Genomic DNA, 13,837 nt, shown 5'->3' with positions numbered 1-13,837 from the left:
CAAGTGTATTCAAATCTGCTCAATTGAGCATGAAATATGCTTTGTAGAAATACACAAAGAATTCCAGAAGTGCCTGTTTGGGCCTCAGCAAGCTGGGGCAGTTAATTATAAGTGGGGGAGAGTGTGGAATAAAAAGTTGCAGATTGCATTTTCTCCACTTCATTTCATTAGGAACAACCGAGTTGACCATTCCTTCATTTCCACTCTCTTGAACAGGAAGAATTTATTTTTTTTTTCTTCTACCACTTATAATCATAAAATACAATCCTTAAAAAAAAAAAAAAAAAAGAAAAAAAGCCTAATGTCAACTTCCCAAACCAATTCTAAAAATTCCTAGAGCCTGGCTGGAGGGTCTAATGGCTGGAAATGAGTGTGTACTTTGGCCCCCCGCCCAGAAGAGTAAGTGCCCTCATGTGTGAAAATAATGTTAATGCTGGTTATGGGCTGCAATCTCAGTGGAAAGAACATCAGCTGCAACAAATTGTCCGGTTAAACAGACTGGAATCCTGCCAGTCCTGGAGCCAGGACACCCTTCTGCTGATTCTTCAGGGCTGGGGATTACTGCAGGTACCAGAGGCATAATCCCAGTTAGGATGAGGGCTTAAATGTTAAGGAATTAGTTAAAATAACTTTAATTTTTCTCATTTGACCTTCTATTCAAGCAGAGTCTGCAGTGTGGAACTGGACACAGGGACAACAAAAAATACTTTTATTTCACTAGCTGATATTAATGCTGATATAATTAAATAAATTATTGTTGAACTTTTTTTTTTTTAGTTCTTGTTGTTGGTTTTTTTGTTTGTTTTGGTGTGGGTTTTTGTTTCTGTTTTGTTTTATTTTTGGTTGGTTGGTTGGTTTGGGATTTTGGTGGAATTTTTTTAGTTTTATTTGTGGTAGGGGTTTTTTTGACTTGGTGCAGACATTTGCCACATAAGAAAACTCACTTTCTGATGAGGCTGCAAATAAAGGTTTTAATCCCATACAAATTTGTATGTTTAGACTGTTTTGCAGAACTAACCACTTGCTGTTCTCATTATAAACATTTACAGGCCTCAACCGATAAAAAACATTGAGCCTTTAATAAACTGCTGTTCAAAGTAGTCACTGATGCTCTCTTATAAATTCAGACGTGGAGGGAACTCCCCCAAAACGTGCACTTGAATTAAAGGCTTCGGAATGAAGTTGATCTGCTGACCCCAAGTTATTCCCTGTCCCTTTGGGCAGTGACACCTCGGGAGAAGCCCAGCTGAGCGTGGAAGTGCCCGACTCCATCACCACCTGGATCACCGAGGCCGTGGCTCTGTCTGAGGAGAAGGGGTTGGGCATTGCCAGGCAGACAGAGCTGAAGACCTTCAAGCCTTTCTTCATCGACTTCACCCTGCCCTACCACGTCATCCGCGGGGAGCAGACCAAAATCCCCCTCACCGTCTACAACTACCTGGCTGTGTGTGTGGAGGTAACAACCCCCTCCTTGCTGGGCACCTCAGCTCTGGTTTGCTATCAGAACATCCCAGTGATCCCCAAGTTACAGTAGGTGAGGGACCAGCCTCGTGTTAGGGGTAAGCTCAGCACAGGGGCCTTGAAGAGGTAAATATTGCTATAAGAGTCATTGTTTTATTTGCTTTCAGCTTGAAACACATCGTGCAGTGGTCTGGAGTGTCTTGCAGCACTTCAGAAATACAAATATTGAAAAGTATAGGGGGAAAAAAATATAGAGAAGGAAATTAGGGAGCTCCTTGTGGATCACAGAAATTCCTTCGTCGTTGGAAAGCTGCCACAAGGAGTGGGGTTTTTATTTGTTTGTTCGTTTTTCAAGAAATCCTGTCTCAAACTCACTATCTCCCTACCCTCAGTAGCATCTCCTGGGAATATTTGTAGAATTGCTGAGCTGAAAGTGCTGCTCTCACTCAAGTGCATGCCTAGAAAGCTGGAAGAACAAGCAAATCCCTGTGCTGTGATTTTTTTGCGAAGTGTTTTTTCGTGGCTCGCGGAATTTTCACAGGTGGCTTCGCAGCTTGAAATTTGCAATAAATCCCGACGTTTTCGCAGGTCCACGTGAAGATTTCTGTCCCAAAAGGTATCAAGTTTGTTGGGCATCCTGGGAAGCACCACCTGACCAGAAAGAAATGCGTTGCCCCCGGGGAAGCCAAACCCACCTCTATCGTTCTCTCCTTCAACGAGCTGGGACTGAGCAACATCACGGGTAGGACAGAACTAAAAGCAGCTTGTTGCTTGAAGGAGCTTTACAAGCGTTTCTTTTGATTCCTCTTTCGGCAGAAAATTCTTATTTCTCCACCTGCCATGCGTGGGAGAGCCTGTTAAAAGATCAGGAGGTTCCCTGGTTATCAGTTTTCCTGTTTGATATTTGCTTAAGTGAGGTTTGGACCTGGAGGGATCAGTGGGGATTTTTAAATAAGAGAACAACGGCAGATTTTGTACATCTTTCAACAGATAATCCCAGTAAAAATTGGCCAACACTGAAAACTAGAGAAGAGTTTCTCTGTTGTCCCATGACTGGCCAAGTCTTGCCTGGTTTTAGATGTGATCACTCAAATATGGCATAAGGAGAGAGCTGTGATTCCAAACCGCTTGATGTGCTGTTAATTAGCTGGATCTAATGAGTTCCCATCTTCTCTTAAGCTCCTGGGCATCTTCCTGTTTCAAAACACTTGCTGCTTTTCCCTTCTATTCCTCAGCAAAAGCTTTTGCTTATGGTGGGACTAATTGCTGTCAGGAGGGGATGCAGAGCTTAAAGAACGGCAAACACTCTGAGGATGCTTTCCTGGACAAGAGAACCCCAGTGGGAGTGGATTATGTTCGTAGCAGTGTCATTATCGAGGTAAGAAAATAGGAATCTGTAATAATTCAGATAAAAATGGGGCAAATCGGGCCAGTTTTTAGGGAACCAAACGTGGTTTATCAGAGCCCTCAGGTTGATTCATGGTTTGTTTGCATGGTGGGAAATGATTTAGTGGTACAGAAAGAGCCCACGTGGCTCTGAGTTTACCTGGTGAATCTTCAGTACTGTTCAGGAGAAAAAGGAATGGAGATTTTATTGGCTAAGCTTACCCTGTTAATCTGAAATATGCTGTGCTGGGAGGTCTCTGCTGGTGGCTGGCACACGGTGCCATCTCTTTTCTGTAAAGAACACAAACAACTGCACAATTTCAGTGTTTTCCAAGTCAAACTGAGATCTGTTCCTGCTCATCCAAGCCCTGTGGGTTTATGTGTGGATTTTCTGTCTTTCTATAGCCAGAGGGACTGTCCAGAGAATACACCTACAGTGTGTTCTTCTGCCCAAATGGTAAGTTCATGATTTGAATGAGAGATTCAGTTTGTTTGATTGACTTTTAAATGGAAACATTTGGCTTCATCTCCTTAAAAAAAAAAAAAAAAAAAGAAAAAAGAATAAATCTTTGTTTGCATTTCTCTGTGATTGATGAGTTAGAGTGAGGAGGAGGAATTTCTGAATAAAGAGTCTTTCTAACCTGGCTGGCTAATTATGAATTTGCTCTAACTGCCCAAGTGATTTCTGGAAATGGCCATTAAATTCCTTTACTTTATGAAACAGTTTGAGTATTCAGCACTGTGGACAGAAACTGGGACTGTATTATATTTTCAGCTGGTGTTTTAAAATTCAGTTCTGGAATCAGTATGTCCTTTCTGCCAGAGATTTGGATAGCTCAGGGTTGGCTCCAGTAGCTAAACAAAGATGCTTCTGACCACTGAGATTTGAGCTGAAAAATCACTTGCAGACTTCATGAGAAATTCAGCTGAGCAGTTTGAAGTATCTTCTCTATTGGAAAGATGTAAAAATAAAAGCTGAGAAGAAACATCCACTTTTACTGTCACAGTTTGTTTTAAGAGAAGCTGGGAAAAAAGCATGACTTAGGAAAGGTGTGTTTGTTTAAATTCAGCGATCAGCAGGGGCTTATTTCTGAGGTCTGTAAGCTCAGCTCTAATTCTCACCACATTCCATCCTTTCTCTGGCTAGAGAAAATCCACATCTCCACCCCTAACAAATATGAGTACCAGTACATGCAGAAACCTGCCCAGATGAGCCACTTTGACATTGCTGTGAAGGCCCACAACGATGCTCACCTGGCCTTGTCCTCGGGGCCCCACGACATGGCAGAGATGACCGAGATTGTTATTGGGGGGCATCAAAACAGCAAAACTTGGATTTCCACCAGCAAAATGGGCGAGCCCGTGGCCAGCAGGGACACACCTGGGATCCTCTCCTGGGATGAGTTCCGCAGCTTCTGGATCAGCTGGAAAAACGGAGTCATCCAGGTACCGAACTCTCCTCTGTGAGGGTCTCAAAGTCTCTTTTTAAACAGAGCACACAGAGGGCAGGTTTTCCTCAGGCTGGTGGAAAAGGTTAAAGCTTCTCTCCTGCTGTCTTTCCTGTTTTAATTCTTGCTCAGGCTGCTTTGATCAGAGCAAATCTGCTGTGCCACGGTGTTGTCCCCAGGACCTCAACCTTCAACACTTTCAGTCCCTGAAGGTCAAGCACGTGGGGTTCTCATTAAACCTCCTTGAACTGTTTTGTGGGTGGGACAGAGGAAGGAGCTGATCCATGTGCAGCCTTCTCTGATGCACATCCCAGCTGGGGGGGGTCCAAGGACCACGTGGCAGGGGGACTGCAGATGTGGGGGCTCCTGGAACCACCTGCTTTTCTGTCCCCTTTTCAGGTTGGCCACGGTACTCGGGTGCTAAATGAGTCAATTATTGTGGAGTGGACAGTCCCCAGACGGCTCGAGGTGAAGTACATTGGCTTTTCCACAGGCTGGGGGTCAATGGGAGAGTTTAAAATTTGGAGGAAAGAAGAGACTGATGAGAATCACAATGAAGCATTTACTCTTGGAGTTCCCCACAACATAATTCCAGGATCAGAAAGAGCTACGGCTTCAATCATAGGTATCAATTCTGAGGAGGTGTCACTGGGTATCAAATGTGAAGAGATACTCCAGCTGTTACTTCATTCTGACCAGTATTTGAGTGCTGCACACCTGATGAGATAGTCAGAGGCATTTACAAAGGTTTATGCTGCTTAATTCTGGGACGAGCGATTGGTTTGGGGGTTTTTTGTCGCTTTTTTGGACCCTGTTTGAGTTGAGGGTGATTTAAAGTTGATGCTGAGGGCTTTGCAGAGGCACTGTCTGTTAGAGCTCATGGCATTTATTTCATAATCATCATAATCACAAATTGTGCTGTGTTCCAAACTCACCTTAAATTGGGAAGTCGTGGACAATCCAGCTCCGAAATGTGGGATTTCTTTAATCTTAGCCCTTCAATCTCCCGTTGGATTTGACCACATGAAGGACGTGCCACTTGTGACACAGCTTATTTAAGCAGGAGATACAGGTGTAGTCAGGTGGGGTTTAATCAGAAAGACACCAAAAGCCAAGCCTAAGTGCCTGATAATGAACAGATCACCCCTTTCTCAAACAGGAGACGTGATGGGTCCTACTCTGAACAACCTGGACAGGCTCCTGCGCTTGCCCTTTGGCTGTGGGGAGCAGAACATGATCCACTTTGCTCCCAACGTCTTTGTCCTGAAGTACCTGCAGAAAACCAAACAGCTCAGTCAGGAGGTGGAGATCGAAGCCACCGATTACCTTGTGCAAGGTAAACTCGTTCCATTCACAATTTACAGAGGGGGGAAAAGCTGGAAGGGAGTTTTCCTTGTGTCACGTTGTGCTTTCTGATCGAGAGCGGCCCAAGTGATGAGGAGTCATCGTTTCTCGTAGGATAATCTCGCAGATGAACAGATTTTGATGGCAAGATGTTTTCCCTTCATACATAACCTGTGTTTCCCTTCAATAACTCTTAGTTTGGCTGTTCATTGATTTATCTTTTTTATTTTTTTTTCCTTAGATAGCTGATTTCTATGTTTAAACATGTTAGAAAGCCAAGGAAAATTAATTTTAGTAAAAATCCATACACTTCAGTACTTGCCCTTATTCATGAATTGCCTTTCCATCACTTTAGTCAGGACATGGCTCTCCTCTGGACTTCCTTCTTTTAACAGTGTTTTCTTACTAACAGTGTGCCCAAAATCCAAAGTTAGTATCCAAAAGAGTTATCTTAGAGGCAAATAATGCAGGATTTTATCTGTCCTTTCAGTGTCCTGTCCTACCTCACTAAGCAGCTCAAAGCAATCTATCCTTTTTTTTTTTTTTTTGCACTGTTTTTCTCAGCATTTCCTTGAGAAGAGCCACGTGCAAAATAGTTTTACAACCAAGTGCAATTCTCAGTTAAGAATTCAGAGATCATTAAAACCAAGAACGACCCTAAAAGGACAAAGCTCTCTTGTGTATGAGTCAGACAATAGTCATGCCATGAAATCAGAGGTGACAGGATTAGGTGGTTCTCCTCTGAAAATATAAATATAAAATGTAAGATGCCAGATATTTCTTGTGTTCAGCAGCTAAAGCCCAGTGCTGCTTCCTTTGCCTGGCTCCCCTCCTTCCACTTGCAACGTTTGGGGCTTGCTGAGAGCAAGGAGGCAAAGGGAATTTGTTGCCAGTCCAAGTCAGTGTTTCCTTTGCGACATCTTTTGCTTTTGTTTCCTTTCACGAATCTGCAACCCTTCCAGGCTCTTGGCTCCAGGCTCTGCTGGCTAATTAACCCTTACAGAAGGAATCCTCCCGAGTTTTAAACTCCTCTGTGTTTATTGGAGCCCTGCCAAGGGCAAGGTTTTAGATGGGGAAAGTCTGTTTGCTCGCTCCAGAAGGATTTTGTGACTTAAGCAAGCCAGAAAACTTCTTCCCTTCGTCATCCAGGGTGGAAAGTGCTGACACCCAACAATTCCTGTGCCTCCCCTAAACTTTAGAAGTGGCCTGAGCTAAACCAGTCAGCATTTTTATTTTCTACTTCCCCACAAACAAAAGCAGGTGAAGAGGGGAAAACTGGAGAGGGGAATCTCTCCAGTGAGTCCACCTATGTGAGCAGGAAGGGCTCAGTAGTAAATTGAACCTGAGGCCTGCAGAGAAGAAAAGGAATCCAATTTAATGTCACACCTATTGTTTGGAGGAAGAAAAAAAACCTCCAAACTATTATTTAGGCTTTTCTGCCCTGTGTTTGTGGCTGTGCCACAATCCTCAGGCAAAGGTGTGGTTGATACAAGAGCATCAGGAAATTCTAGGGCTTTGTTCCTTCCCTTCAAACCATTCCACCTGCATTCCCTGGGAGCACTGGAAGCCTGCAGAGCAACAGGAAAGTCCAGGAGACATGGGCAGTTCCAATGGATGTTTTAAGAGATTTATCCAAGTGTGTGTTCTGTGTTCAACTCATTTATTCCTCTATTCCCAGAGTGCTTAATTAGGAAGGGCAGTTCATTGTTACAGACCAGCAGGTTTGAAAAGCAAATCATTTTCCTGGTAGGAAGAGCACTTGGAGTGTCTTTCTTCATTTTCAGTCTAGGAAGACATTTCAGGAGAGAGTTCTTACCTTCAGCATTCAGCTTGTTAATAATGTTGCTTAAAACAAGCCTTAAGACAACCCTGGTAGGTTGGAAATCTTGGTGTGCATCGAGATCCCAGCTGTTCTTGTTATGTTACAGTTGCATTAAGTTGTCCCAAGCAACAGCTTTGGAGAAAAGTCTGAATCCAGCTGTGCTGTTGAAGGCAAACCATTTTCATCTGCACTGTGCATTCAGTAGAGCAGAAGGAGAGTGGCTGTGGGCTTGAGGAAAAAAATAATAATCTGTCTTTTGATACTGCATTTTTTTCAGAGGAGTATCACATTTTTAACATTTCCAGTGTCCAGAAGGCAGGAGCTGCAGTGTCCCAGATGTTATCCCGACAGGATTTCTGGATAGGCTGCATGGACACAGAGCTGGCTCTCACTCACAGCACAACAAGAGGCTGAACCCCTTACACGAGTGCCAGATGCTCTGAGTCTTCATCCACTCGAAATCCTTGGTTTTCCCTGCGTGAGGGTTTTGGACTCCCCCAATTCTTTTGTGATTTCCAGGCTACCAACGCCAGCTGACCTACAGGAGACAGGACGGCTCCTACAGCGCTTTTGGGGAGAGGGATTCCTCAGGAAGCATGTGGTGAGTTGCTATTTAAGACACAGTCAGAAAAAGTGGGAAGTGTTTGCTAAATGGGAAAAATACACAACTGGCTGCGAAAGAAGAGGGATTTTCCAGCCTCTGTCGTGGTGTCGCACACAGTGGAGAAAAGGAATAATACAGTAAACACTCAGTCAGTACAGAATTGCTGCTGAGTGTCCTCACCACCCTAGGAGGTGTGATATAGTTGTTCCAGGATTCAGGAGCAGATGAGATAGTCAGATCTACACTAATGTGTTGTCCTGGTTTAAGCCCAGCTGGAAATTTAAACCCCACGGAGCTGCTCGTTCAATCGGCTTCTCTTTTCCCCCCAGCCTGGTGGGATGGGAAGGAGAATCAAAGTGAAACTTGGAGGTTGAGATAAGAACAGATTAATAACCAGAAATAAAGTAAAAAATGCAGTAATAATGGTAAATCATAATAATATTGACATAATTGACATAATAAGGCAAAACACCACTCACTGACCGATGCCAGACACCCCCTCCCGAACCCAGATGGGCCCCTTTTCCAGGTAATTCTCCCCAATTTATACACTGGATATGAAGTTCAGGCACAGAAGCCCTTCTTAAGGTTCCTATTTGGAAGTGGAGTAGCAATTATGGAGCCTTTAAGCCCCAAATTCCCCCAGGGGATGGAGCTTCACCACTCAGTGTGTGCAGAGAAATGTGCTGGGTCTGGAAATGGCCGAGGCTTCTACCAGGGCAGGGAAAAAAAAACCACCCCCCCAAAACCAACTCAACACCCCCAAAGAATTCTTATGGATGAACTGGGGTGGATTTATGCTCTGAGAATAAGTGCAGGACTTTCAGAACAACAGGAGAGCCAGAAATGAAGAAGTGAGGGATCAGCTCATGTCGTGATGTGCTCCTGGGACACCCTGGCCTGGGAGTTTTGTGGCATCACCTCGGTGTGGCTGCCTCTGGCTCAGCTCAAGTGGATCCTTGTCTTCATTCACGTGCCTGTGCTGTCATCTGGCTTCTCCATCTGCTCTGTATTTTGGTTTTGACTGATTTACCTCCCAAACTCACTGGAGGGGAAGCACCGCTGATGCTGCTGCCTCCCTGAGCTTTTATCTCAGCTCTGGCATCTCCCAGTCCCTCCATGTCAAATGTGGTGACATGGAATTACTTAACACTTGAAAACTCCCCTGCTAGGCAGTGTTTGCTACCCTCCCATTCCTCAGGGGCTTGTAAATGGGATGACTCAATCTCCCAGAGCTGGCCAGTGCTCACACTTGTTGTCAGAGGTTTAGAATTCCAAAAGCACTTCTGGTGTGCTTCCTTAAATCTTTACTCTCTCTAAAGTCTAACTCAGACTTCAGCAATGGATCTGGATTTCTTATAAGAAATATATTGATTCTTAATTTAAAAATATTGATTCTTGACTTAAAAACTTTAATAATTTAGGTGGCAGATGAGCACCTATAAAAAAAGAACTATATTTCGGGGTGTGCCACAACTACAACAAATGTATCTCTGAGTTCTACTTTTCAAGTTAGTTGACCCCTAGCCCTGTTCTTACCCAGAAGTTTGGGCAGTGTTCAGGTGCTTTCACACATGAATTTTTTAACAACAATATTTAATGTTTCCCAACATGATTTTTTTTGTTTGCTTTCTAAGAATGTTGGTTTTCCCTTACTGATACTTTATTCTGAATTTGTTTTCTCGGTAAAAATGATACACTCCTATTTACAGGCTCACAGCTTTCGTCCTCAAGTCCTTTGCTCAGTCCCGTGGGTTTATTTTCATCGACCCCAAAGAACTGACAGCTGCCAAAGACTGGATCATCCAGCACCAGAAAGAAGATGGTTCTTTTCCTGCTATGGGCAGGATACTAAATAAAGACATCCAGGTAAAAACCACGCCACAAGAACCTTTTTAAAGTTCTTATCAAAGCATGAAGTGATGCACTTTCCTTATGCTTAATACGAAATTTGCACTTGGATGGCTGGAAGAAGGAGGAGAATTTGGGTTCAGACAGGTCTGGCAGAAGTGTGCCTGGGTGGGGTCCCCAGAGGAGGGAGAGCAGGATGTCCAAATCCTACACAAGTCCTGTGTGCATGGAGTGTGTCCTCAGGCCACTGCCTGGTCCAACCAATCTTGGGTTCCTGAGTTTCCTACTCTTCCTGTGCCAAGCAAAAGAGATTCTGGGATGCCCCAGCTTCTCTAGTTCTGACATGTTCTCTGTCTTGCTTCAAGGCTCTTTATCCAGTGTCCTCCTCTCTGGTTTTCATCTGGTGGTTTGTGTTGTTTGCCCTTCCAGGGGGGAATCCATGGCAAGATCTCCCTCACAGCTTATGTGGTTGCATCTCTTCTGGAAACAGGTGTCACCTCTGAGGTAACAAAAACTCAGTTAAACAGCTCTCACGTGCTACATGTTCTGAAAAATTCTCTCTATTTTCTTTTTTAAACTTCACTTCACTGCTGTTTGCTCTCAAAGGTTCTGTGATCAGTTGAGTGACAGCATCCAGGCAGCAGAGGCTGCTGCAAAGCCTTGAGATTATTCTAAAGTTGAGGAATCTGGTCTGAAGTTGTTCAAGGTGATCTCCCACCCTTCTACCATCAGCTCATGATTATTCTACCAGAGCAAAACACTTCCCTGCAGCCCCATCCCTCCACCTCTCCCAGAAACTCCTGCAAGAAGTGTTCTCTGCCTTGGAGCTCCAAGGTGTGATTTCAGCCTCTGCAGCTCCTGGTTGTTTGCCTGGAAAGGCTCAGAAAAGCTGGCTTGGTGCTAAGAGCAGTTTAACTCGAGGATTCAGCAAACTGCTGTGCTCTGCCTTGGCTGCAGGGGCCAAAAAGCTACTGCTGTTGGATTAAAGTGCCTTTGGAGAGCTGCTCTCCTGCACTGGGGGGGGATTGAGGGCTCTGCAGAAGAATCCTTTTCTTCTTTGTAGTGAGAACAGAAACACTACAGAAAAGAGAACAGCTCTATCAGAATATTCAATTCCATTGCATGATTTCTGAATCAGGAAAAAAAAACCACAAAAACCACCACAAAACCACAATTTCCAGTACAACTGGTGTTTCAGAGTCCTTCTTAAAACTCCCATTAAAACAGGGCTCCTGTCCTCTGTGGTTTTGCCTGGAGATGCTCAGAGGAGATCACAGTTAAACATTCCCACTGTTTAGGACTGGGAACACGGATCCAGCTCTTCCCTTGCTCTCCAGCAGCCAAGGGAAAGGGTGGTGGGGGTGGTGGGTGTAGGTAGAGCTGCCTGGAAGGTGAAAGGAGGAGGATTTTAGAGCATCTCTTGGTGATTTGCGCTCGGACAAAAGGATGGCCCATTGAGGCACAACCCTGGGAGTGGGGGAGATGTCGAGACAGCCCAGTGCAAACAGAACTTATCCCTTCAGGAGCTCTGATTAACCTCAGCACTTCTGATGAGGAGCCTGAAGAGAGAGCATGCTGCTGTTGCAAGCAGATGCCCCCTAACCCCCTGTTCTTGTTGGAGTGGAAGGCTTTCACCCTTATGAAAAATGCAGAAAATCCTCTGATGCTCCCAGAGGAGCTTCCCCCTGCCCTTCAGTGCCCCCCTCTGAGCAGGGATGTGATGCTCTCCGTGGGTTGCAGCGTTTTTTACTTGCTGCAAGTGCATTTTCTGTGGGTCTAATGGTTTTCCTAGAGGAGATTTGCAAGTGTTACTAATGATCTTTTCTAGGAAATGAGGAAGGGGAAGGTTAGTGCCACAGGGAAATCAAAGGAAACCAAATTACATCAAGTCCAATTAAACTGTTTCTATAAATTATCAGAGCCACGTTCCTGCATGGTGAGGTCATCGAGGGAGTTAATAAAACATGTTTGTTGGCTGCAGGGACCCCTGGGAACCTTGGCCTTTATTATCCTCTGGCGTCTGCCAGACGCTCCGGAGTGTCAGGAACACAATCAAACCTACAGTGGAGAACTCGCTTCTGCTCTGTTCATCTGCCTTGCAGGGGCATGGAATTTCTTCAGCTTTCTGCAGAGAGCAAAATGCATCCTTCCTAGTTCACTGCTGGATTTTTTGTGGGTTGTTTTTTTTTTTTGCTTTGTTTTTGGTGGTTTTTTTAAAGGGATGTGATACAGTGAGTAATAAAGTGATTGTAAGTTCTGAGACACAGAGGCTGGTAACACGTCTGGGCTCTTTCCCCCTGAATACAGGAAGAAAGAACAGCAGTTGACAAAGCAAAGCACTTCTTGGAGTCCAACCTGTACTCAGCAGAAGACCCCTACACCACTGCCCTGACTGCCTACGCCCTGACCCTGCTGCACAGCCCGTCGGCGGCGGTGACGCTGCGCAGGATGAACAGCATGGCCATCACCCAAGGTACCTAAACCATCAGCCCCCCTGCAAGAACAGGCAATTACAGACTAAGGTTCTTCCCCCAGAGGGTGGTGGGGCACTGACCAGGCTCCCCAGGACAGTGGGCCCAGCCCCGAGGCTGCCAGAGCTCCAGGAGTGTTTGGATGATCCTCTCAGGTTGTGACTCTGCAGGGACAGGAGTTGGACTGGATGGTCCATGTGGGTCCTTTCCAGCTCAGCATATCCTGTGAGTGCTGTGTTGGGGTTACTGGAGGGGATGGAGCCTGGGAGATGTCTCCTCCCAGCACAGTTTCACTCTGGGACTGGGGAAGGCTGACACCTCAGTCCTGCTGATGTTGAGCCAAGAGCAGCAGAGGCTCTGCAGGGCCTTTCCTGTCCACGAGTGTTTGCCCTGGAACACCTCACGTTCCCCGAGGGTGTGCTGGTGTATTTTAATCCAAAAATCCAAGAATTACCTCATTTGTCACGTTGAGTCATCTTTGCAATTTGAAGGGAGCCTCTTGCCCAGGGACAGCAGGGACAGTTCAGTGCAGTTCAGGGCACGGATGGAGACAATTCCAAGGGGGAATTTGACTATTCCCACACACAGAGGCTGAGCTGAACTCCTGCTCTGATAACACACATATCCCACTGTCCTCTCTCTTTTCAGATGGCTTTACACACTGGAGCCTCACAGGAACCCTGGTCACTGATGAAGACACTTTCATGGGATTTAACGATGGACTCTCTCAATCAGGTACCTGCAGTGCAAAGACAGAGATAAAAGCAAGGGCTGCACCACCAGCCCAATGGCTGCATGGATTTTATTGGATTGTTTTTATAATAAAGGGTATTCTGAAACTGTCAGGCAGGGCAGGGGCCAGAGGAAAGGAGAGTTCCCAAAAGCAGGTACTGTTGTGCTGAAAGAACTAAATGAGACAGAGCAGGATGGGGCCCAGAGAGGATGGGCCACAGGGGATATGATGTAGGGACACCAACGTTCAGGAAGGATGGAGCTGGGTATGGAATGAAAATCTCAGGACAGGAATACAGTAGGGGCAGCAGCAAAGCAGAACTGGAGTGGGAGATAAATTCCTTATGGGATAATAATCAGGTAGAAAGAAGGTGATCTATTATGTGAAGGCAAGACATCTTTGGAAGGTGATGTATCTTGGGTGCAGACTATTTTCCTGTATTTGCTTCTACAGATTCTCAAAATTATGAGTTGTATTTTTCATTTAATGAATATTCATAGAACTATCTGTAGATCTGCCTAGATTTTCACTTCTGGGTATTTGTTCTTGTTTTTTTTTTTTAATACCCCTCCCTTTCAGTTGTCTCTGCAGAGGTAGAAATGACATCCTATGCCCTCCTGACCTACACACTCCTGGGAGACGTGGCCTCTGCACTCCCTGTGGTAAAATGGCTTTCACAGCAAAGGAATGCCCTGGGAGGATTCTCATCTACTCAGG

The 13,837-nt window shown here is 45.1% G+C and overlaps 1 protein-coding gene across 1 annotated transcript in view; it reads left to right on the top strand.

The window, feature by feature from the left end:
* Positions 1-13,837, top strand: part of CPAMD8 (C3 and PZP like alpha-2-macroglobulin domain containing 8) — a 46,832-nt gene that overhangs the window by 15,440 nt on the left and 17,555 nt on the right. Inside the window, 13 exon segments of the mRNA XM_050321281.1 lie at positions 1,225-1,456; positions 2,050-2,203; positions 2,697-2,839; positions 3,253-3,304; positions 3,995-4,293; positions 4,695-4,920; positions 5,455-5,631; positions 7,981-8,062; positions 9,778-9,934; positions 10,346-10,420; positions 12,224-12,389; positions 13,036-13,122; positions 13,700-13,836. Coding sequence (XP_050177238.1) covers positions 1,225-1,456; positions 2,050-2,203; positions 2,697-2,839; positions 3,253-3,304; positions 3,995-4,293; positions 4,695-4,920; positions 5,455-5,631; positions 7,981-8,062; positions 9,778-9,934; positions 10,346-10,420; positions 12,224-12,389; positions 13,036-13,122; positions 13,700-13,836 — 1,987 coding nt within the window.

Source organism: Myiozetetes cayanensis, unplaced genomic scaffold (assembly GCF_022539395.1).
Source record: "Myiozetetes cayanensis isolate MyiCay16 unplaced genomic scaffold, myiCay2020 scf26, whole genome shotgun sequence".
Lineage (NCBI taxonomy): Eukaryota > Metazoa > Chordata > Aves > Passeriformes > Tyrannidae > Myiozetetes > Myiozetetes cayanensis.
Note: the sequence above shows the minus strand (reverse complement) of the source record. Positions and strands in the feature narration are given on the sequence as shown.